General features: G+C 42.6%; 2 protein-coding genes and 1 long non-coding RNA gene across 4 annotated transcripts in view; all 3 read left to right on the top strand.

Moving 5' to 3' along the window:
• The window catches only part of LOC308192276 (cytochrome b5 reductase 4-like), a 191591-nt gene that overhangs the window by 130444 nt on the left and 36613 nt on the right, over positions 1–24534 (top strand). The gene's annotated exons all lie outside the window — the stretch shown is intronic.
• LOC308193690 lies at positions 1250–18360 on the top strand. Of its 2 annotated transcripts, none has more exons than XR_013949851.1 (4): positions 1250–1362; positions 8691–8776; positions 12049–12218; positions 17923–18360. It is a non-coding gene; the product is annotated as an uncharacterized lncRNA (long non-coding RNA). The 2 variants fall into 2 exon arrangements; XR_013949852.1 differs by having other exon boundaries at positions 17080–18360.
• RIPPLY2 (ripply transcriptional repressor 2) lies at positions 21573–24351 on the top strand. Its single transcript, XM_080585672.1, has 3 exons — positions 21573–22231; positions 22351–22415; positions 24051–24351. Exons 1-3 carry the CDS (start codon positions 21893–21895, stop codon positions 24214–24216), a joined length of 570 nt encoding a protein of 189 aa, XP_080441798.1. The 5' UTR covers positions 21573–21892; the 3' UTR covers positions 24217–24351.

Below are 24534 nucleotides of genomic sequence, written 5' to 3'. Positions count from 1 at the left end.
AGGTACCTTCCAGGCTGGACTTCTCAATAGCCTGTGAAACAAGATGGAAAGGGCTGCTGGAGGCTGCCTGGGTGTTGTTCCACAAAGCACACAAGTGGAGGAGACAAGGGGCTGGCTGGCTCCTGAGTGTGCTCCTCTTCTCTCGTGGCTTCATTTCCATAGGGAGCTTCTGGCTGCATAGAAACAAAGCCAGGATGGAGAATTGGAGGTTTTGGTGCAGTTTCCCTTGCTTTCTGCCAAGCTTACTGGATGGAGATGTCTGTTTGGTATTTCTGAAAATCAGCCTGGAACACCAGCCAAGGCTCCAGTTCTGACAGTGTTAAAATTCATCATTTGGTCAGTAAGACAAGAGGTTTCTTCTAGCCTGATTCTATTTCTGCTTGGTTTAAGTGTTTGGTTATGTACTGTGTATGTGAACCAAAGCAACAGCTACTTAGCTGAAACATTAAAATAAATTCTAAAAGATTTCCATTGTCAGTTGGTTTTCTAAAAAAACATCTGACGCTTTAACCAAATTGTCCACAATAGCCAAGCAGGCAGAAAAAAATCACGTCCAGCCAAGAGAAAGGCATACACTCACATATACTAATCATATGTACTAGTACTTATATGCTCACAGACACTGAAATCTACTACTTAGATATTATTTTGGACTTAAATTACCTGGCAGCATCTTTTTAGCTTAATGTACTTTTGTGTGAGCTTACCTCATTTTTACTATTTTGGAGCAACCGTATATAATCTCTCCATCCTTTTAAGTGATCTCACATTCTGAAGTAAGTTATATAATACTAATGGGAAATATTAAACATGAACCCCTCCCATTTTTATAATTAATAGCAGCTGAAGAGCAACATAATCATAAACATATAAGTAAAGGTGAGTTCCTAAAGGAACCAAGTCAGCCCTTCGGGGAACTGCCAGAGCTGGGAAGCCTCACCCACACTGGATCCTTGCACAGGCTGAGAGCAGTTCCTGGTCCTCCATTCCCAGTTCTCCTTTCAGCTGAGCAGCTGTTCTGTTAAAGTATCAAAGAGACATTGGATTGAAACAAGTAAATATCACCACTGAGCCTTTTAGATCTCTCTGCTTTTTATATATGATAATTACAGGTTCCCTAGACAAGCAAGGATTCAATAGATGCAACATTAACACAAGCCACCCATGTGTTCATTGTGCAATAAAACTGTTAGCGTACATTTGGGAAACTACTGCTTGTATTATGAAGCAAATCTGTGAATGCACTTGCTTTGTGTGAGAGCTCCTCTGCTCCTCCTTCCGTGAGCCACAGAGGGGACAATGAAAGTATCAAATGAAACACCTTGCAGTCTGAGGAGAGAAGGGGCATTTCCCTGGCTTCTGGTAAGAAACGCAATTAGCTTTCCAAACCAGCACTTCCTTCCTTCTGGGGGTAGCATGGAGAAAGCAGATGTTTACAGTGATCAAGTAGGGTCATGAAGGAAGGCGAGCGACGGAGGTTTTGTCGCCAGATCCCATCAACAACGCAATGGGAAACCCACAGCCTGCGCTGCACTGCACCTGAAACGGCAGGAATCCCCTCAAACGCCTGGCCTGGAGGGTTAGCGCTGTCTGAAATCAAAGGCAGCTGCTTTCAGTGAGCTGATCTGAGCATGGGAAAAATGATATCTTCTTGATGATGCTTCCCCAGGGGATAACCACGCGGGAATTATAGCTGTAATGTGGTAGAGTTTATTTAAAGGACAGTGCTTTACTTAAAGAATGTGAGACCATAACTCAGGAGTTAGTCTTCACTGGTGGTTGGTTCTGAACTAATGATTTGATTGCAGTAAGTTTTTTTAAAAAAATGTTAATCTCTAAGGTGTCTAAGCTAGTAAAGCAGGAAAAGAGAATAAGCATTAAAGTACAGAGCATGCTAAACTGAATTATACCTAAAATGCTTTTTTAATCAAGGGCCCACTGTAAATAAATCTATGCTAGAACAGGCTGCATAGATATTTCTGTGGCTTTCTGCATGACTGAAAAGTTAAAGAGATGGCTCCTGACTTGTAACATCACAGAGCTTCAGCTTTTGTTGTCTTACATGCTCCAGTAGCCCTGTGAGTCCAGGTTTCCACTGAAGTTAACTAAAGGAGATTTAATCACAGGTCTAAGACCTACATTCTTTTCTTCCACCTTAGACTCAGTTAGGTTTTGATTTTTCAGAATCCTTATTTCTTCTACTTTGTATCATGATATATACAACACATAAAGTTGTACTTGCACAGCCAGCAAGCCAGAAGCCTGGTGCCTTAATGATTGTGACAAACACAAGATGATTAAACACCCCAGAAAAAAATGCCTGTCAGGGACCCCCAAAATCAAATTTCTCCGGATGTTGTTTTATTTTGTGCTGTAAAATCTAGCTGAGAGAAAACAGGGTCTTTGTTTCTTAAGACTTTGTTTCCTTCCACTATTTCTTTCCTCTACTGAACCACAGATTGTAATCCTGTTTGTCATCACAAGTTGTCGTGGGAATTATGATATGATGCCGTTCTCACTGATGGAAAAACTCGTTTTGACTTAGGAACACAGGCAACCACATTGTGTAATCTTTTTCCTCAGTTTATATGATATAGAGTCAGCCCCAAGGTATCAAATGGGATATAGTAAAACATTCAGTTCTCAACTACAGAAAAGAATTAGAAAACACAATGTTCTAGACATAAGAAATATAATCTCAAATTGATCTGCTTCTGTCAGAGATTTTTGAGAAGTGTCAGCATCCCTTACTTACTGAAAGATACTTTATTCACCAGGCTCAGAGTGTTTGAATGTCCTAAGCAAGGCTCTTCAGACTTCAGACAAAACTAGAGATTACTAATGAAAATTTGGTCCCTGGCTTTCTGCTTCCTGAATAAAGATTGTGCAAACCATCCCTCAGGATGTGATGGAGCAAGAGAGTGCTGGCACTATTCATCCTAGCATGGTTAGTGGAATTCAGGGGGACCTTCTGGGAACTGAATGCCCAGGACTAGCCTTGTTATAATTTGCTCTCTTGTCAGGGTGTTATTGTGGTTTTGATATCCTTTCATCCTGAAGAAGTCTTGATTGTATTCAATCCCAGCCACTGTTCCCTTCCACTGCACTTTTGTCCAGTCAATATTAGCACAGGCAGTGAAATTTGGCTTAAGAGAAATAAAAAATCCAATTAAAAAATGGGAAAGAAAGAAATCAAGGCATCAGTAACTACGGATTTTTTCTTATAAACACAGAACCTCTGTATCACAAAGGAGAGGTTTTATGAGAAAAAAATATACATGGTATCATCAGGTGCAACACAATGATCTGCAGATTTTCTACTGTGTTTTTATGCACCTGGAGCAATGAATGTACTTTCAATCTATTTTTATTTTACTTTATGGAAATATACAACCTAAGAATAATATTATATAAAGTCTCCATGGGTTATGAGAACACATGAAGCTCATCCTCTATAAGATCCCTCACCTTGAGTCTTTCACCAATGTTGCTTGGCAAAAAGACAGGCAGCCTCTGTACCTGCAAGCAATCATACCTGAAACTCTGTTCTTTCCTTGCCTACTTTTGTGCATTCTGCTGGATGAAGGTACAGCCAGCTCTGCTCAGTGAATTGCAGAGGTTATCAAAATACGCTGTAAACCTCTTGAGGTTTACAGTGAAGAATAGAAAATGAAAGATTTCATACTAACTGTGGAGATAATGAGGGAAGAGAGTCAGACAGCACGCACCGCTTCTTTTCTATACTGATCTCTGGAGAAAAGGTGGGTTATTCTGTTACTGGAGAAATGCCATGAGTCGGAGTTTAAAATTGGAACTCAGAAATTGTGTAGAAATAAACTGATTATAAGGAAGGTGAATGAGCAGGAGAATAAGGTAGAGTCAGCTCTGAGAGCCACTTCATCAGTGACATGGTTGGCAAGGGAAGTTCTCAAGGAGGAAAAAAGAAGACAGCAAATGCTCCAGTAGAAAGAAGTCTTTTAGGCAAATAAAAAAAAAAAAAAAGACTAATTTTTGAGCTACAAAGTAGGTTCTAACCAAACTGGTGGATGAAGACCTTGGGAACAGCATGTCTTTCCTCCTCTCAGGACAATCACACCAGTGGACATAAATTACTCTCACACATTTAATAGCAACCTCCTGACATGGACAACAGAGGAGGTTTTGGTGGATACCCAGTTTTGGGGTCCTCTTTCTGCCAGTCCAGCACCTCAGCTTCCTCTCTGGTCGCTCATCCCTGCAGGTGTTTTTCCACGTGTCCCCCTCCGTACACCTTTTTCCCCATCTGATGTAGCGGATCCTGCTGAGAGGGTTTGGACTCCTACCGTCCTCTTGTGACCTGTCTGCCTCTGCAGATTCAGGAGATACTCTCCACTATCTTATGGCCAGTGAATCTGGAAATGCTTTCCTGGCCACCAGAAAGCTTGTCCTTGGAATAGCTGAAAGCCTTCCTCCCTCCCCCATCAGGATGGCCTGTTGCCTCCTGATTAGGTCATTTTCTGGGCAGATTGAAGGCATAAATTTCAGTTCCTCCAGCCCCTTTAATAACAGTTAAATAGATTTATCCTGGGCCGGAGCTCAGCTGGGATCTCCCAGCTGATTTATAAGAATCACTAACCCCTTTTGGATGGTAAATAAGGCAGATAAAAGGGACGAGTCCCAAGGCAAGTCTATCATCTACCTCGCCTAATCCCCAAAGTTAGCTCTTCAAATATAGAGGATTGTTTTTCTGCTCAGCTTAAGATACACAACAACTCTATGGACATGAATAGGAAGTTCCTGTGCACATTACATCCACAGCAGTCCTGACTGTAATATAATTTTGACTTTCGAGAAGGCAAGTCAGACATGCAAATGTAAAAGGAAATGATTCTGACGATAACGATAAGGACAACCAACTAACAAAGGCATGCTTGGTGTTTAGCTCATGTTCCCTAAGACAATGGCCTGACAATAAAAGGGAACAAAAGTGATGGATAAGAGTAGGACTTTGAGAGGAAACAAAATATAGCTGCAAACAAAGAAAGTGAAATAATAGTGAACCTTTAAACCAGGCAGCACTTTCCTGAAGAACTTATGTGACACAAAATTCACATAGACCAAAAAGTTTGGTTGTTGAACATATGGGTACTTGTAAACAAGACATAGTTTGGAGTCAATGAAAGGATAAGGACTAAACGGACTTGACTAAAAGGAATATTAATTGGGTCAATTGAGCCTTGAGCACACATAAAACTTCAAAGACTTATTTAAATAATATTCTTATCCTGTATTTCAAAGGAAAAATAATCTTGGATGCAAACATTCCCCTATTTTCAGGTTTTGCCACACAAAATTTGACTTTTAACATTGGGACAAAACAAGACAAATATAAAAGCTCAACAACTGGATCTGTTTTCTTTGCATCCAGTTTGAATGGAATAGAAGTAATAAAGAGTATGTAGTTTATAGAAATATGTAGTTTACCAAATTTTGTAGTATTTACTGAAGGGGATCCTACAGTGAAAGAATCTTGGTGGTGCAGATAAATATAACAGGTTTTACCATTCCTTTCAGAAATATAGGCAATAGGAGGCACAACTGTATTTTTTTCAAAGGTACTGGAAACCACAAACATCTCTCTTCTTCCCCAGCCTTTCTCCGTTAGTAAGCTGAGTAAAGAGATAAGATAAGAGTAAAGATAAGTTAAAATTACTGAACTTGTGATGAATCGTTGGGCCAGAGTGCAACGCACATATCCCCACAATGCTCCAAAGCTGCCTTTCCCAAAACCCATTGGGAAGCATCACAGACCATGCCCCAGGACCTCAGCCATGGCGCCGCTGATGACCCATCACTCTGCCACTTCTTTTCTCCCAAATCCTCCTCCTGGGACTGAGTTTAAGAATGAAGGGCTGCAATGCTGCTGCTCTCTGAGCATACCCTGAGAATGCCCTCCTCCCCTGAGGCCTGGTGGCTCCAAACATATGCCATCACATGGCACTTCCACCATATCGGTTATGGAGATGCAATCAGCTCTGCAGAGAGAGACCTGGGGGTCCTGGTGGGCAGCAGGCTGACCACGAGCCAGCAATGTGCCCTTGTGGACAAGAAGGCCAACGGTGTCCTGGGCTGCATTTGGAAGACTGTTGCCAGCAGGCCAAGGGAGGTGATCCTGCCCCTCTGCTCAGCCCTGGTGAGGCCACACCTGGAGCATTGTGTCCAGTGCTGGGCTCCCCAGTATGAGAGGGACACGGAGCTACTGGAGCAAGCCCAGAGGAGGGCTACGAAGACGATGAGAGGCCTGGAGCACCTGTCGTACGGGGACAGGCTGAGAGAGCCGGGCCTGTTTAGCCTGGAAAAGAGAAGGCTGAGGGGAGACCTCACCAATGTGTATAAATATCTGAGGGGAGGGTGTCGAGAGGATGGAGCCGGTCTCTTTTCAGTTGTGTCCAGCGACAGGATGAGAGGCAGCGGGCACAAACTGAAGCACAGCAGGTTCTGGCAGAATATGAGGGGGCAATTCTGTACTGCGAGGGTGACAGAGCGCTGGGACAGGGCAGCCCAGAGAGGTTCTGGAGTCTCCTTCTCTGGAGATATTCAAACCCCACCTGGATGCCGTCCTGCGCAACGTGCTCTAGGTGATCCTGCTCGGCAGAGGGGGTGGAGTAGAGGTTATTCAGAGGTCCCTTCCAGCCTTGGCCATTCTGTGACTCTGTGCTCATACGGGCATCTGAAATTTCTGGGAAACGCTGGTGTGCCACTGCTGGCCCTTACTGATCCACGTACAAACCCGTGCATAACCACACACATGCCTATGCACAAGTGCCTTTATAAAGCTGTATAAAATGCAGATGCAAACTTGGACAAAACTAACTCTGACCCCTATGGACTGTGTAGGGTGAGGCTGTTGAAATCTTAAAAAAATATGATCTAGCCCATGTCACGGGGGAATATCTGCAGATTTAAATTCTAGCTACTATGATCTTTGATGGAGGCAAGGATCAGGGATTTTGCAGTCTATTATTTTTATTTTTTTATTCTAGGAGGACCAGTTAGAAGCTTCCTAGCAAAGGTTTCCCCCCTCATCACCACATTTTCTCAGATAAATCATTCCACGTATCCACACAAAAGACTCCACTTGTACAATGCAGAACAGCAGAGTAAAATTATTTTCCCAAGTGAGAAGTGTGATTAACACTTGCTAGAAAACCTTTCAGGACCATTTGCAGAAATGGCTTAAGTTGTGTTGTTTGTATTAGCGCTCTGAACTATTCCCAGGCTGAGACCAGATCTCTGTGTTTGCTCAGGCATGAGGGGAAGTGTTAATGTTTACTGAGCCAGAATGCTGTTGCTTAAGGAGCTTAATTAAGTTTATCGTTCCTGGCTTATGGTGCCTCAAGACAAGTCACAGAACGCACTGAGCCACCAGAAAGAGGCAGATAAGCACAGCATCGTTTTCCGTGTTTTCTGAGTAAGGACTGCAAAGAGAGGAGACGTTGGTCAGAAAATAACAATGATGCTGGTAATGTTTTTCTTACCAAATTCTCACTGGAACAGAAGAATGTGAAAGTGGAAATAATTGAACTGTGCCCTGGAAGGCATATATTTCATCTGAGTTAAAGATGTTTGTCATCATTGCAATAATCAGACTGAGTTGCTGCGCTTCGTGCAATAAAGAAATACTTGGTATTCGTGTTTATTCTCCATTTACAAATGAAAGCCCCTGGGATACGATAACTGAGCTGGAGCTGTTCATCTTGAATTCAACACTTGGAATCCAGCCCAGACCGCAATAATCAAAGGTTATTACCTGATAGGCATGGCTGGAGAAAATAACCACCCAATTTTCCCTTCAGCTACTCTGTGTCTTTGGTTAGGACATAGGAACCTCTACTGCAAGCAGGACAGGCGCCTGGCCAGCCCACCTGCAGGCTCCAGCCCTGGGAAAACACCAATTCTTACCCTGACTTCCTAAGTCAGACAGGATAGCCAAGTGATCATATTTAATACTCTCTGACATATCTGTCTTATCTGTGTCTGATCCTTTTTAAAACCTCTCTGTGCTTTTGGTCTCTACTGCACCCTGTGGCTGTGTTTCTCAGTTGAATTACATATTGTATAGAAAAGCATCTTCCATTCATTTTAAGACTGCTACATGGCAATTTTATATGATGGCTCTAGATATCACATTATGAGAAATAGTTGTTTACTATCTCTGTATCATTAACAATTTACAGATATCTAATACACTTCTTTAATTTTATTTACACTTCATTATTTTATTTTTTTCCTAAGCTGGAGAGTCCTGTAATGTTTACTGTCTTTACCCAGATGGCGTTTCCAGTCTCTTATCCTAATTGCTGCCTTCCTGTACCTTCTCTAGCTATACTGTATTTTCTTTTTGTGACAATGGAGCAATATTCCATGCAACAATCAACACAGTTTCACCATAGGCTCATAAGGTGACAGCAATGACAGCTTTTGTTTCTGTTTGATTTCTGCACTTTAATGAGTTGTAGATACCTTAATCACCTTGTACATTGGTGAAGTGTCACTTCCACCTGTGCAAGACATATTTACTCCCTCAAATATAAAATATTTACCTTTATTTTATTTTTACAGCTCCTGCCATTTGCTTTTGACTCATTCAGCTTAGGACTGGCTTCCTTCTTCAACTTAGATTTTGCCTTTAATCTGTGGTTGTTTTGCAGCGGTTGTCACCACCCCATCAAGACTCCAGCAGTACAGCCCTGATCATCAGGTGGCTGTATCATGCCTGACGTGGCTCCCTGAGGAGGTAAGTGTTTTGTCTGAGCTCATGCTCGTGAGCTCCTCGTCACAGGGAGTGACAGGCACTTACAGAGGGTGGCTCACTCCACCTCTCTGGTGCTCTGCCTTGGGGTGGGGTGGAGGCTCCTCTAGATATGCCTGCCTGACCTCCAAGAGCAGGACAACTCGTTTGTGCCTGCCATTCCCAAATTTCAAACAAATTTATTTTATGGCACATTTTTGTTCTTATCAATTTAAAACTTAGTGCTGACTCCTCCTCTCAATCTTCTCTGTTATTCAGATATATTTGCACTCTGGTATTACAGTATCCCACTGAATATCTTCCAGCAAGTTTCTCAGATGCCTCTTATTTCAAACATTTAAAGTTAAATGTGCTAGTTCACTCATCTCAGTTCTTTGACTCCTGGCATTGACACAGAGCACTTTTATATGGAAACTTGATCTAAGCCATTCTCATATGCCCAATTTTATGTGGAATGTTTGCACCTGTCTCTGTTGATTCCTATCTGGTTTTTGTCATTTTCTCTCACACGTGCAGAGTGTTTCTGCTTTTATCTCGTAGATGATGAGTCACTCCAACTTGTATGCTCTCTGGCACCTGTCATCTTTTCCTCAATCCTCCATTTAAAATCTCCTCTATGGTCTTCTTTTAACCTTAAGTGCTGGCAGACTCATTCCACTCCACATTTCAAGTTGTGGTTTTCATCTATTCTCTGTCTGCCTTTATCCTGTTTACTGGAATACTGGTCTATGAAAACAAAGACTCTTAAACACAATACTCAAAATGTTCAGGGAAAAAGAAGTCTTAACTGATAAAGATGAATGTGTATAATATCCTCATGGGAAACTTAACCATAAAAGTCCAGCTCAGGAAGAGAACAGAGACACATGGTGAATCTGTCCGTCTCACTGAGACCGTGTGAGTTCAGCTAGGAAGAACTGCAAAAACAGCTTGTGCATAATTTATGGAAAATAGAGATATGTGATTTTAAACAAAAATTCAAGTATTTCACAGCCTGTTCACAGACCTATTACAAAAATAAGGAAGCTTGCACTCTTGTGCACAGAGGTGAGTCTTTTTAAGTAAATGATTTATTGAAAACTCTATTCTCGGCTCCCATGTTCAGCGAGGCATGCTATTGAGCTGAGCTAATTTCTCCTGTCACACGTGCATCCTGTCTGATGAAACCATTCCCCCAACTGTCGCAGTGGTTTGCACAGGCAGCACAGAAGCCAAGGACTGCGAGAGCCGCAGGAAGAAACCCCATGTCCTCCTCCTCCAGGGAGTTCTCCCAGAAATCTTGTGCTACCTCTGCTTTCCATCCTTGCTATTCCTCCAAATTTCTCTCACTTTGAGAGGAAATGCCATCTTTATATAAAGCCCATGAAAATCACAATGCTGCTTCTCCTGCCACGTATCTCTCCACCACCAGCCATGATCCAAGCCTGCCACAAGCACCTAGAGGTGTGTTGGAGGGGGTGAGGCTGGTGCCATTTTGTGAACTGTCCTGGTGCTGGGATAGATCAGAGCGGCTGCTTTTGCAGAATATTCTCAGTGTTCCCTCTCCCGTTTCACTATGCTATGGACACCCTGGATGCAAGGAACTATGAAACCTTGTCAAGCCAATACTTCCCAGGGACATTGCTTCCCCCAAAGTACCTCTGAAATTCTCCAGGAGATTGAAGATGTTAGTGTTGATGTGAGATGTAGAGTGAGAGCAAGGAACTGAAAACTGTGTGGAACTTCCTATACGTGTATCCAGAAACCTCTGGGTATTTTACACTTAAGTGTTTATTATAATTATAGCACTAGAATATCTTTACCTGCCACAGACTCTGCCCTGCACCTGCTCTCCTGCCATGGGAAAAGAACAATGAGGGAGAACAGAGACAGCAGTAGGAATGGAAAGAGAAACCAACTCCTCAGAAAAAGCTCCATCAGTTTTCTTTGAATAAATTATTTCTTGGCCTCAGTGTGGGGATAAACAAGCACGGGTCCTCTGCTGTTTCTTTGCTTTTGGATATAAACAGTATCGTGAAGTGCATCTCAGCTCTTCAGCTCTTTGAAGAAGTTCGGTGAAAGGATGGGTCCTCAGAAGCTGGTGTTTTCTTTTTGCCTGGCTGCACAGGCAGAGATCTTGCAGTGTCAACATGCACTTTCTTTCCCCCTCACTCATGGGAATGTGTTTATTGATGGTGGGGCAACAGCTGGGAGCTGACGTGACTCCCCTGGAGCTCAAAAGTAAAAAGACTGCAGGTTTCAGAGGGAGCTAGGGCAGGCTTTAATATAGCATTTCCTTTTGAGCCCATTGAATCCCCTATAGATTGCCAGCTTGGTGCCAATCAGCACAAGATTTTTTTTCTGATAAGAGCAGAAAATGCACCAGGAAAAGAAGCTGCCACCTACTCTGCAGTTATTACATAGCCCTAGTTTTCAGTCATAGCTAACATAGCTCAAAATTCAAAACAAAAGACTTTGCTAGGTGCTTGACAACATATATAACAGAACAAGTAAGAGTTGCTTTAACAGACAATTCACTTAATATTTGCACAAATTAGCCCAGCATTTTCTATTCATGTCCTTTCAATCCTCTTTAAGTAAATCATTGAATAAATAAAAATGATTTCAAATATACACGCATAAATGTATTTAAAATACTTGTTTCAGACAAACAGCTGTTCAATTGGTATGCATTTCAAACAATATTCTAGTTTGGAGTATTCGCCTAACGCTAATGTCATGTGCAGTATGAGTGATCTCTTGCAGTGGTGAGATAATGAATACACGAGGTAATCATTTCCATGATGAAATTTGCATTTCATCTGGAAAACATTCTGAGCACTCTCTGCGTTTAAAATTTTTCTTCTTAACAGTAGCACCATTTAAATATATGTCTATAATATATGTAAGTACCTAAGTTTTTTACAAACATACACATATATATACATCAGATATCTGACAGAGTTTCTATTTTGTATGTGTCACTTTCTGACTAGCTCATATTCATTCAGGTAGAAGTGTTTTTAAAATATATTTCTTATATATATATATACACGTGTACACATGTATGTATATATGCTCTGTGAAGCTAAGAAAAAATGACTGGTGAGACTACAATGTGTAGTATAGCCATGAAGTATTTCAACAAGAAGGAAAGAAAAAAAAATAGAGCTTGATCCAAACTGTTATTTTGGGTAAAGAGCTAGGTTAAGAAGACGGACAATAGGTGAAAGTAATGGAAAAAATTCAGATTCTTTTTTTTTTTTTTTTTCCTTAAGCTGCAGTAATGCCTGGAGGCCAGAGAGATACTTGGCTGACTAAGAAAATGATAATTGTTGGGAGACTTGTGTTCCAAAGAGCAAAGCCACCTTGGTAACTTGGCAAGTGGGATCCGTGGAATTCTTAAAGCATATTAATGAAAAAAGTCTGACAGGAGAAAATTTAAAAGGTGAGACAAGAAAATTTAGAATAATATGATATCACACTGATTTGCAGTTCTGTGTTTTGTATTATGAACACAAGAATGTATAAGAACACAATGTGTGATAATGAGACTGTGGCTACAGTTCAGAGAGGAAAGAAATCAGTAAAACACTGAGCACAGGAAACTGATAAAAACACGTAACATGCAACTTTAAAAACTCTTCGATAATGATCTTCAAGTTCTTTAAAAATGACAAGTTTATGCCTATCAGAGAAAGTTTGCTGTCATCTACTTTGCAGTAACCAGAATATATGTGTTCATATCAAGGTCAAACACTGCACCTCATAGTTTATAACTGGGTATAAAATACAATTAATATTTGGATATATTTTATAGCGAATATTTTAGTATCTTGAATATTAAAGTCAGAGCATATAAATACATGCTCAGAAGCTTCTGAGAGAAATTAAAAAGGGGAGGATCTTATGCAAAATCTCCAGATGGAATAAAGCAGAGACACATCTGTTTCACACTCTCAAGCAATCATATGCCAAAACAACATTATTAAGACTCCAACAGCAAGCACCAGAAAAATGCCGGAGTTATGGTTGTCTGCATGACTTAAATTTGGTTCATGTGTGTACATGCATTATGGCAGTCTCAATGGCATCAACATACTCTGTTTTCCACAAGTCCCTTCCCTCTCTGTGCCCAGAATAGGGGATGACAAGTCGTTGAATTGCTATTCAATATATTGTTTGCTCTCTGTACAGTCTGCACACTCAGACTTTTTTCTCACACAGCAAAAATTTACAGACAGGATTTCAAAATGCTGCTCTGATGAATTTCCCTAAGAGTTTTCTGCAGTTCCAATAACTGTAGTAGTTGTATGAATTAATGAACAGATTTCACAGAGCCTTTAGGGACAGTGAGTGAATTACTAGTGGTGCCATTTTATAAACAGGCAACTAAGGACACACAGTGCTGTTAAAAAGGCTCTTTAAACCTGGCTGGCCAGTTTGAGATAGCTGTGATCTCATTTTTACATAGCTTTGCATAGTAATGCATTTCAGGCATGATTCTCATTCATTTCAGCTGCGGTTGTTAGCCTCACACCCACTGTGTCCAAGCTATTTAGGACACACAAATTACACGAGAGACTTTGCACTTACAGACCCTGGGGGTCCTGTACTTAAACATTTCTACGAATCATCCTGCAGACTCTCATATCAGACACAAAAATAGAGAAACGTATCATTGTGATTGACATTACCTATCTTGAGGCACCTAAAAGCTCTTTTCAAGCTCAGCTAGTCATTGCCAAGCTAAAGTAATCACTTTTTAGAATCAGTAGAGAGACACAGATTGTGCCAGAGAGCTAGTCAGCTTGCCTGCCCTGTACATTTCAGACATCCTAGACACCTTATCTCAGGATGCAGTGCATTGTCCTCTGAATGTTCTTATTTAACTCTGAAGGCAGCCTGAATTCACCATCTTAGACTTGAATGACTAGCCTTTAAACACTGAGATTAGATGAGATATAATTCACATGTGAACCTCTGAGAATTTTTTTTTTCTTCAAAAGTTTCAGCATTTTTGAGTGATTGATTTTGCATCAGATAATGCTATACTAGCACCTAGGCAGGAAAACATCAGGTCTACAATGCAGGCTCTTGCTACTTTAGTACCTTAGTGGTACGGGCTTGCAGTCTCCCTAGTAGCTGATGAGACCTTGCCAGCAGGTTTCACAGGCTTGGCCAGGGTAGGGATTCCCGGGGTCCATCCCAGGCTTTGGGAGGTTGTGCACTGTGCCTGCAACTCCTGTACCTAATTTTTCCAAATTTGACTCCTCTCTTCCTTCCCCTCAAATGTATTATTTTAGTAATTTCCCTTCCCAGTTTCAGCTCTTCATCTCACTTCTTACTAACCAGTCTGAGAATCCACCCTCCAGACTTTTCTCCAGACCACGTCTGGGACCAAGACAACCAGATCCAATGTCCACTGGGAAGAGCCTATCCCATTCCCTTTGACTGTCTTCTCAGTCTTTTCCCCATCTCTGGTCACTTCCAGCTCTTCCTATCCTCAGCCTTCTTATTCTAATAGTTCCATTTCTCTCTCCTAGTTTCTATTCCCACCTGTCCTTCACACCAGAACCTGTTCCTGTCTGCCATCACCATGTCACTTTTTTCCAGACCAAGTGATCCTTCCCATGCTCAGTGCTTTCTTTTGCCTGCTCCTGTCCCAACCATTCTTTCTTTGCTTCTGCATCCTCACTTCTCTGACCTGTCCTACCCCTGCCCTCCCTTTCTCCACTGCCCATTTGGAACCTGGACCACTCTACTTGCTCAAACTCAACCCATCTACCCACACCCTCAAGCTATTCTTCCCCATATCCACTGGAGCCGATTCCTCCAAGACATCTCCTCAGGATTTAAGCTCTTTGATCAGCCAGCTGCAATGTCCCTCCTGAGCTCAAGCCCTGGTTCCGGATGATCTCTGGACTCATCTCACAAAGGTCCCCTCCTCTCCTCGTCTCTCTCCACACCCTGCCTGGTTCCCGTGCCAGCACCCTGGGTGCACCAACAGGCTCTGCAAGGTAGATTTGTGAGCACTGTTTTTGTGATTAGTCCCTGCTGGAGGGAGAGCCGTGGGCCGGCCAGCATGGAGGGAGTTGCTGTGACACTGTGAGGCTGGGAGTGTCATGAGGGAGAGAAGTGAGCTTTAGAAGCCCAGAAGCTCTTTCCAAAACCTGTCTGAACTGGCTCCCCTGTTTAGTAATGATACAGTGAGGGAGGCCATGACATGGGAAGCACTGTAGGAAGAGTCAGGCAGTAAGCAGGGCCACAATTACTGGAATGGCTGCATTCCCCTGTGAGGTGGAAAGTCTACCATGAAACCCATGGGTGTGAGCTGCCACAGCCGGACAGATGTAGAGGGCATCTCAGCGAGCCCCTGAGGCTCTGGGTGTTAGCACAGGTCTAACAGCCTGGGATGTAACCAGCAACATCTGCCCACACTCTGGGCCACCAGTCTGCCCAGCCGACCAGGTGCTGTGTCCTCCAGCTTCCCCACATCTGGCTGTGGGTGCATTGGCTGGGGACTGGTGTCTGCGGTGGTCTCCAAGTTGCTCTCTCCAGTACAGATACACATCTTTTTCTTGCAAAACAGAACGAATTAAACAGAGGCCACAGACCCTGGTGCTGCAAACAGGGTCCTGCCGCCCAGTCTCACTACCCCTTCGTCTCCCAGCCTCAGTCTTCCACTGGGTTAATTAAAACTCCCTGCCACCTCCACTTAACATCAGTTCTAGTCCCAGTTCCCAATACCCCACAAACACCAGCCTTAACCTTACTTCCCAGTTTCTGTCACTGAAGCACTTGCTCACTTCTTCCCTTCCTCCTCCTCCTCCTCTTCCTGCCACCTCCTCTTGCTGCAGCCTGGGGGTTTGGGTTATACAAAGGAAGTACAGGAGAACAGAAGAAAAGAAAGCATCTCTCAGTTTGGATAACTCACTTTAAGATGTACCCCAGCCTCTAACAGCATAAATATTATGTTGTGAGGAGAGACCTGGTCTGTTCTGGATGGAATGCACCCAAGGCATGTTTAATTCTTCAAGGAATTTAGTGATTAAATTCTTCAAAATCTTTTTAGTGGGCAACTCAAACTATAATTTTTATAGGCCTGGAACTTGGCCAAATTTGAGTAGATTTTCAGAGGAAATCCAAAAGGCAAATACCTGATGCAATGGCAAACTTCACAGTCCAAAACCGGCTGCTGTCAGCGTTTAATTAACGAGCCCCAGAAAAGTTCTTATCATCGTGAAGCAGAATGCACCAAGCATTGGATTTTTCACCCACTAATAGGGAACGTGAGCTGGGTTTAGAGTGTCGTGAGACAGGTCATTTTTGCCCTACTGATGATGTGTTGTTGCACTATTAATGTTTCTACCATTTATTTCCCCCTCATTCTTGGAAATGGCTCAGTGATTTGGCCTGTCTTATTTTGATTGCAGTTTTCCCCAAAACTAAACCTGAATAAATCTAGCACAGAAAAATGTAGTCCAAATGAAATCTGAAAAGCTATAAGCGATGGAAAATGTGATTTTTAAGGGAGCCAGCAGGCAGTCTTAAGAGTAAGCGATACCAATATTTACTCCTTGGTACCTCTGCCATTTATGTGCACCTTAACTAGGACAGGCAGGCTACTACAAGCCTGCACAATGAGCTCTGTATTCCCTGTGTTCCATGTTAACACTTTGGATTGCTGAGATGTGAGCATGCAATTAAGAAATACTGAAATTCTGCCGTGATGGGATCTGCAGCCTCACGACAGCAGTAGCCAGAAGCCACCCTTCTTTGTGGGGAGGAACACAGAGGAACTGCAGGGCTGGGGCTCTCTGTCAGGACTTATCTCTGGGCACCTGTGTAAAGGCTCTGTCATCCACGCAGTGCAGCACAAGATTCTGTGTGTACTCCTCAGGGCTGGTTTGCCTTTCTCAGGTGCTTATTTGTCTAAGGTATGGCTGTTTCATTCATTCCTTGCTACTGGAGGTTAAATGCTGAATTATCTATACTCCAAGTTTAGAGACATGCATCCTGTTTGAGGGTTGATGCTGTGCTGATGTCTTAGTGATACAGAGCAAACTGAAAAACAACTGCTCCATTTCCATGACTATCTTTCTAGCTAGGGAGGCAATAATCTGAAGAAACGCTTAATTGAATGGTACACTGTCATAGGAGAGATGACACTGCTAGAGACTGTGTTACCAGCCAGAGGAGTCAGATCAGGACATTCCAATGATTATCTAATTTCTTCTTCTTTTCTGTCAATAGCTGTTGGGCTAGAGCGGCTTCATTACATTTGGCTGCCTCTCACTTTTTTTTAGAGGTGAGAGGATAAATCCTGCCAGTGCCACACTGCAGCACTGGGAGCTCCAACTGCAGTGAACACCGTGACATTGTGCTGCGTTATGCCGAGCGAGCCAGACACTTCTGCTGAGCCCCAGCATTAATGATGTATCAGTGTTTCACTAACTCCCATTCTATTAAAAGAAATGGCAAGATTGGTGTTCGGCACTGATGTCTCTGTTTCTTATCTGCACGGAATTTAAAGTGCCCATAACTCGACAGCAAATGATATTCTTACTTTAAAAAAGATCCCTGTACCCAGTGGCTGATCCCATTACACATTCCTAGCCCCTTAATGCGTTGCTTTCCCATACGGATACATTATCCTTTACCATTTGCCAGCATGGGCCTGGGAGTGGAGTGTAAGGGGGGAGGCAAATGAGGAAACCGAACCTGCTGTGTGGGGTCACACCTTGCCACATGCACGTATGTGGAGGGGCCTCAAGCAGGCGTGCATGTGCCGCACATCCACACAAACACAAACGTGTTTATTTTTTCCCAGCAGATACCATTGACCACCCTAGCACTCTCATGTGTGCACACTCTCACATGAAATCATACCCAGTGAGACAGAGGAAGGGGAAGAATCATTTTCTTCATAAAATTAAATAAAAGCATTTAATACTATTACGCTGCAGTCAAAACCCAGAGAGATAGCGAAAAGAGGGATGGACATCTCCATGAAAGAATATGTCTCTTTATTAGCTAAGCAATATTTTTATAGCCATCGATAATGTGAATAGGCTGATACACTGGTTAATATATATATATATATATATTTAGAAGAAGAAATTTGAACTTCTATGTATCTTATTTCTTAGGACCTAATTTGGATCTCATACTATTTACTGAAAAAGATTCCACTTTGTGGAAGTGTCGAACCAAGCCCACCTCCTTCAGGTACGTCAGCAAAATCAAAAATATTGATCAAACTCAAATAATGGTGAGGACAGAGTGGCTGGTAAAACCATCTCTGCTGTTATTTGTTCTTTATAAACTGATGCTTTACTTTCAAATTATAGTAGAAAAAAAACAAATATATAATTTCACAACTAAAAAATGCTTGATGCATTATAAGATACTGCTGCAAAATTTCTAGTAAAGCAATCATAACAGATATACATCTACCTAAGTTATGCACGTAAATATCTGATGTAAACGTTGTATTTACCAGCAATAATAATAATAATAACAATAATAGCTCAATTTATCAGCTAATAGGCCAAATGTAAAGAAATGGCATACACATGTATGGTAAATATCTGTATGCAAATAGTAAGCATAGACTTAATTTTCAAAACTTAGTCCTAAGGTTTTGCCAAAATTGGAAATATTGAAATGAAGCTAGGTTATCAAATACTCAAGATCAAATGTTGACTGTTAACCTCAGTCCAGTCTCAGCAAGAGAAGGTTTGACCTTATCTTTCTCCCTAAAGAAAGTTCTGACCAGATCAGACACATTTTCTCTCTATATAAACTCGTGTCATACATGCCCATGTTTTACTAATAAGATCTATCAGTGCTTTCAGAGAGGTTAACATGAAGTCAGCTGAGTGTTCTCTGTCCAGATATTCCCATGTCCAAGTGTGATTAGCACCGTCTTGTCAAATTTAGCTCTAAGCCATTTGTGAACACCTTCTTTGTTTGTAGTAGCACACTCAAACCTGCACAGACCTCTGTGTTTGCTCTTCTGTGTATCCTATTAACAGTGCATTACATTTCAAGATGTCATACTGCGGAAAGCCACAAAAGCACTTTTAATCAATTTAAAGCAAACCAAGGTAATTACTTTTGTTCTGGATACATACTGCTTGGTTTACGTTCTGAGAAAACGAAATCATGTTTTTAGGTCTACTGCTGTAAATCCAGAATGATCATGCAAGAGTTATTTTTATCACATTTGCAATTGTTCAATTGTAATTACACAATAAGTCATATAATAATTAGACTTTGGCTAAATAAAATTGAACCCTGTAAGTTTTCAGGTATGATCTGCTTGGAAAGTGACAAGTGGAAATAATTAAAAAAAATAAAATATTCATGGCCTTGAGAGATATTTTCAAAAAGCTGTGAACTGATGGGATACACAAACATTTTTATTATTGCATAAGAGAGTAAATAAAAGCATACAACACCTTTTTTCAGTTTTGATTCCATTCTGATATTTACAACACAATGTATTGGATCCTGACCCCTGACTCCTGACTACATCACTAAAGGCTGTTTAGTTACACATGTGCAACCAAGAAAAACCTTCAGCTCAGCAATTACACTTCTTTAAAAAGAAAGGAGAACACAGTTTTAATTAGAAGAAGCAAGAATGCGTGAGGAGACTGACTCTATCAGACTTCATGTTGAATTCAGAACTGCTATTAAATGTAAAAAATTATGTATATATTCAAGCGTGTTTGTTACTCTCATTTGACCAACTCCTTGTTTGGTTACTGTAGCTCCTGCAAACAATGGTTTCTGCACAATTAAAGTGCAGCTCAGATCGTAGTTTACAAATGCATTGTTACTTTTGCTCTGCGCACAAGCTGAAGAAGAAACAACAAACATGACAAAAAATTAAATCAATTTTTATCCTTGTTTTAACATTTTTAGTCTATACTTCAAGGTCTGTTGGAATATGGCGTAATATTGGGTTCTTTCTTTCCATGGTGTCAATGATAGTAAGTCATTATTGCAAAGACAGACATTTGTATTTCTGTCAATAAACAGGACTGCATTACTAAACTGTAGGGCCAAGAAGAGTCATATAGTGTGAAAATATGCAGAGGGAACAACAGCTGCTAGTCATTATTTTCCCCTTATCCTTTCAACACCTCTGTGTCAGTTTGTTTTTTAATGGGTAAATCACACTTTCTTCATAGGACATTTTCTCATTTTGGGCAGATACTAAAGAGAATTCTGAAACAATTAAGGGCCATTGGCCAAAGACAATTTTTTTTGTTGCTTTTACTGCACACGTTGATACCCACTTTTATGCTTTATCAAACAAATAATGCTGATGTTGAGTTCTATTATTCTATTCTTGCTGCTAATATGGCGGATGAGTGGATGTTTCTGCTTTTCTTCTTTAGACAACAAACCGTGCCTCTATTCCTTCTTTTCTTGTACAGCCTGTGTTTTATTTCTCGAAAGAGAAATACCAACTACAGAAATTATTGCTCTTACTTCATCTAGGCAAAAGAAGAATCTGCCACCAGACAGCTTTGAAACATCTGTTTTACACTTCACATCTTCTGACAAAGTTTCACAGCAGCCATTTGGATACAGAAAAAAATTAGATACAATCTTGCTTATGATGAACTTACTGCACTAGCTACTTCCCTCTAGTCTCTGCTTCTCCTAACTGTAGGATGAATATTTACAAGCAGTTTGAGCCTTTTGTTCACTCTTATTTTAGTTAATCTTACTTTAGGCCACGGTGAAAACGAGGTGGGAAAAAATGCAGACATCTACAAACGTAACAGTGCAGTAAAATTATTCAGGAAATCTTATTCTTTTAAGCATTTGGCTTAACCCTAAGGTTCTAATAAGTTGGACTTTTCACTGTGAACTACATTTTCCTTTAATTACTTCTAAAGTTATAATCAGTATGAACTTTTCCACGTGGTCAAATAGTATAAACCTCCAAAACGACAGAATACACTCGCTGCTCAAGGTGGAACGGACCACAGCATGCACAAGTTTAAAAGCCTGCACTGTTGCATGTATTTCTTTAATAGCAAGAGGCTGCTTTTCTTCAGAAAGACAATTCAGCCTACATCTGTTTTAGACTTAAAGACCTGAAAACATGCTATTGCCATATTTAATTAATGACCACATTTCCCACAAAACTTCTAATGTGCAGCGTTTTTACACAGGTACTGCTAATGCCATTTAGTGAGGTGGATTGTGCTGAAGACACCGTGGAGAAGGCACAAGTCACCTTCTATCTGTGGCTATCCTTAGGCAGTGCTAAGGTGGACACACTCCTTATGGCTAAGCTGAAGAAGGTACAATATTATTCCACGGGGTACAGTGCCTCAGACTGTAGCGTGAGTCTTTTAGTGGGCGATAAATTAACGGGGTTTGAAGCTCTCCTTCAGAACTAGGGCAGCTCCATCCCTCCAACCTGCCTGGCTTCCCCAGGGCTGGTACTACTGCTATTTACTAGCTCTTATATGTGATCACTACTATTGCTCACATGCATCAGTGACTGCAATCTTGTAAAGAGAAGAAAAAAAAAGGGGGGGGGGGGGAGGGGGTGTGAAATAAAAAAGAGAAATAACAACGAGTTCCCTCGGTACTGGGAACACGGTACGAGTTTGGCATAAAGCCTCGTGCATGTAGCAAGAGCATCTGATGCTGGCAGCCGTATAAAGCGCATATGAAAAAGAATAAAAGAAGGCACGTTTCCTCGGTAAAAATACCCTATAAAAAGCCGCTGTGCTAGCTAAGGATGCTACCTCAGGGGGGACATGCCACGGGGAGTATCGGGAGGTGGCGGGGTAGGAAGCAAGGACCCCTGCAAGTGGCGTTTTCTCCAGCACCCCGGGGTGAAATTCCTCCGTGTCCGAGCACGGGGGACCCTTGGGGATAAAGGATCAGGGTTTTAAGGCCAAGGGGCTGCCCTGGAGGCGGCGGGGCCGGGGCGATAACGCCCGGTGCCCCCTCGCCTCGCCCCTCCCGCCGCCCCCCGTTCCCACAGGGGCTCCTCCCGAGGCCGGGCAGCGGCCATGTGTCCTCCGGAGTGTGATTAACACCCCGTCGCCAAACCTCCCCCCCCTCGGGGCCATTTGGGGCATGCACGCGTCCGCGCTCCGCGTTTACACGGCGGCGCCTTTTTGTGGATGGCGCTGGCAGACGAGCCGGGGGAGGTGGGCTCCGCCGCCGCGGGGTATAAAAGCAGCCCCGGGCAGGGTGAGGAGTGGCGAGGCGGTGACAGGAGCTGTGTGGCGGAGCATGGAGGTCGGCGGGGTGCGCTGCGGTTGCCCCCGGGGCTTCTCGTCCCTCTCTTCCCCTTCGTCCCCCCCGCGCTGCTGCTGCCGCCGCCGCCATCACAGCGGCCCGGCCCTCACGGCCCTGCCCTCGCCCCGCAGCCCCGCGCCCTTCTGGAGGCCCTGGCTGCCCGGCCCCGCTGTGGTGAGTGGGGCGGCTCGGCTCGGCTCTGCGGGGAGCCCTGCCGTGCTGCCGGGAGCCGGGGTGGGGTGGCGGGGGCGCCGGGCCGGCCGCGGGGGTGACCTCTGCTCTCTCGTCCGCAGCCTCGCAGCCCCTGCGGGCTGGCGCAAGGCTCCCGCAAGCTGGCGCAGTACGCGCACCCCGTCAGGTAAGTGCCTGCGGACGGGCTGGCAGGGCGCTTCTCCCACCCTTTTTTTTTTGTTTGTTTGTTTTTTATCCATGGGTAGGCGTTAAGGTAGCTTCTGGGTGATTGGGGCTCTTCTCGGTGCTCTTCTGGCCGGCAGGCCCTTGTGCAGGTTGCCAGCACTTGTGGGTTTGCTTGAGCTTTAAGCTGTCAGCATGCTTCTGTGGTGTGGGGCTTAGTCGCTCTGTAAGCTGTCAGGGTTTGGGGAGCTGTTCTGTTGGCTGAAGCACCCTGCTACTCAGTTTTGTGCCCAGGGTTACAAAAGGTTGTGTGAGGGACAGTCCCTAGGCTGTCTTGGTGTGCCTGTATCCTCCCAGTGCAGGTGTGGGAGCGAGTGCCGGGAGGAGAGGGTATGAACCAAGCCAGCACTGCCAAGAGAAAAGCTCGTGTAACTGGTGCTTTAATGGTGACAGTAATGATGGTATCTGCACTGTCAGTCTGAGAAAAATGAGTAAAACTTTCAGCTGAATCTGTATTCAGAAGCACTAGTGGTTGTTGCAAGGTGCTTTGTGTTATTGCACAGGTAGTTCTTCCAGGTAAGATGCAGCTTTCTCCCAAATCTCGGCTCTCATCTGTCAAATACCGAAGCACAGGCTATTTAAGCAGTTACGCTGGCTGATTTCTGACACAGCTCCTGTGCATGAGTGAATGCTGCAGGGAGCACTGTGAGTGAGATGGTACAAAGCAAGTGTGCTTTGTGCTGCAGAGGAAGCCGTGTTCTGTTAAACTGCAAGCTAGAAAGCATTTTTGTATTTGCTAGAAAACCCTCTAGTTCTCTTCCTTAATGTATCTCTATTTTGAACAGTCTGTAGTCAGCATTTAATTACGTTGCATTGTGCCAGCCTCTGAGCTCTTGGGACTTCCATTGTCTATTTCTTGCAGTTACTCCAAATACTAAGCAAGAGGATGTGAGTTGAACAGCAGCGTGTATAAGCTGGAATAATATCACTAGCTGATATGCTGACAATAAAATGTCACAAGGGCTGTTTTATGCTAATTTCTGGATAAAGCATGGATTACTTTAAAGTCTAGACCTAGGTGGCACCTTCTATAAGAAGTCAGTGGATAATTCTACTTGGACAGATAAGACTGTGGGGAAATATCAAGGCCTGATCCTCTTAGACTTAGCATTCTTTTCACCTCGAGACTTGTTTCAGACCATTGTAAACAACATCCAAGATTGACCATTACTAATAAAACTACTAATTTAATCCAAATATTTGGGGGATCCTGTTTGACACCCATTATATTCCCTAGCAATTGTTCGGGTGAGGGCAGTGCTATTTGGATTAGATCCCCATGAATCCTGTTAATGAGGTACTGGAGTGGTAAGTTTCAGATGTGGATCCTGGGCTTCAGAATAGTTTTGCTGCAATACTAGTGCTTTAAGGGCATTTTTCTTTCTTCAGATGAAAATACACAATCAAGAAAACATTTTTCTAGTTAAATGTAGAGATTAGTTTCATGACCAAGCATGTGAGGGGAACACTCTGTAGCAAAGCTTGTCTGTTTAACAGAACTTCACTGCTGTCTCTTGTCTGTCAGCCTCCAAGTAGAACATAATAACAATAAGCAAATTGACCTGTATGCTTGTTTCAGACTATTTTGGCCCAAATCGAGGTGCTATGATTACTTATATCAGGAAGCTGAAGCACTTCTGAAAAACTTTCCAGTTCAAGCTACAATTTCCTTTTATGAAGACTCGGACAGTGAAGATGATGAAGATGACCTGGAACAAGACTCAAGAACAGAATCAGACTGCTGACTGCAAGAAAGACCAACCAAGGATACTTCTAAAATTTAATTTAAGCTTAATATAAAAATGTATTATAGTATTTTTAAAGATAATTTATTTGTATGTAAGTTATTCTTAATAAAATTGGAATGTTTTGTAACTTTATCTGACCCTCTTTCTTTTGTCTTAGTCCATTCCTGCTTCTAGGCTGGGAGGGTATTGATTAGTATTTTTTTTTGTTTGAGGTCCAGTATTTTGTAGACTATGAACTTGGACATCAATATTATGAGTGGAGAACTGTGGCTTCTTTTTAAGTGCTCTGGTCTTGTAGCTTCCTCAGAACTTGAG

The sequence above is a fragment of the Anser brachyrhynchus genome (genome assembly GCF_964034855.1).
Source record: "Anser brachyrhynchus genome assembly, chromosome: 3".
Taxonomy (NCBI): domain Eukaryota; kingdom Metazoa; phylum Chordata; class Aves; order Anseriformes; family Anatidae; genus Anser; species Anser brachyrhynchus.
The sequence above is the reverse complement of the archived record's forward strand: the minus strand, read 5'-3'. Positions and strand labels throughout refer to the sequence as shown.

Bases quoted from the DNA above. Each gene is read 5' to 3' on its own strand.
- RIPPLY2 (XM_080585672.1), top strand. From the start codon at position 21,893: ATGCACGCGTCCGCGCTCCGCGTTTACACGGCGGCGCCTTTTTGTGGA. The intron at 22,232-22,350 runs GTGAGTGGGGCG...TCTCGTCCGCAG, and splicing joins GGCTGCCCGGCCCCGCTGTG to CCTCGCAGCCCCTGCGGGCT. The intron at 22,416-24,050 runs GTAAGTGCCTGC...TGCTTGTTTCAG, and splicing joins CAGTACGCGCACCCCGTCAG to ACTATTTTGGCCCAAATCGA.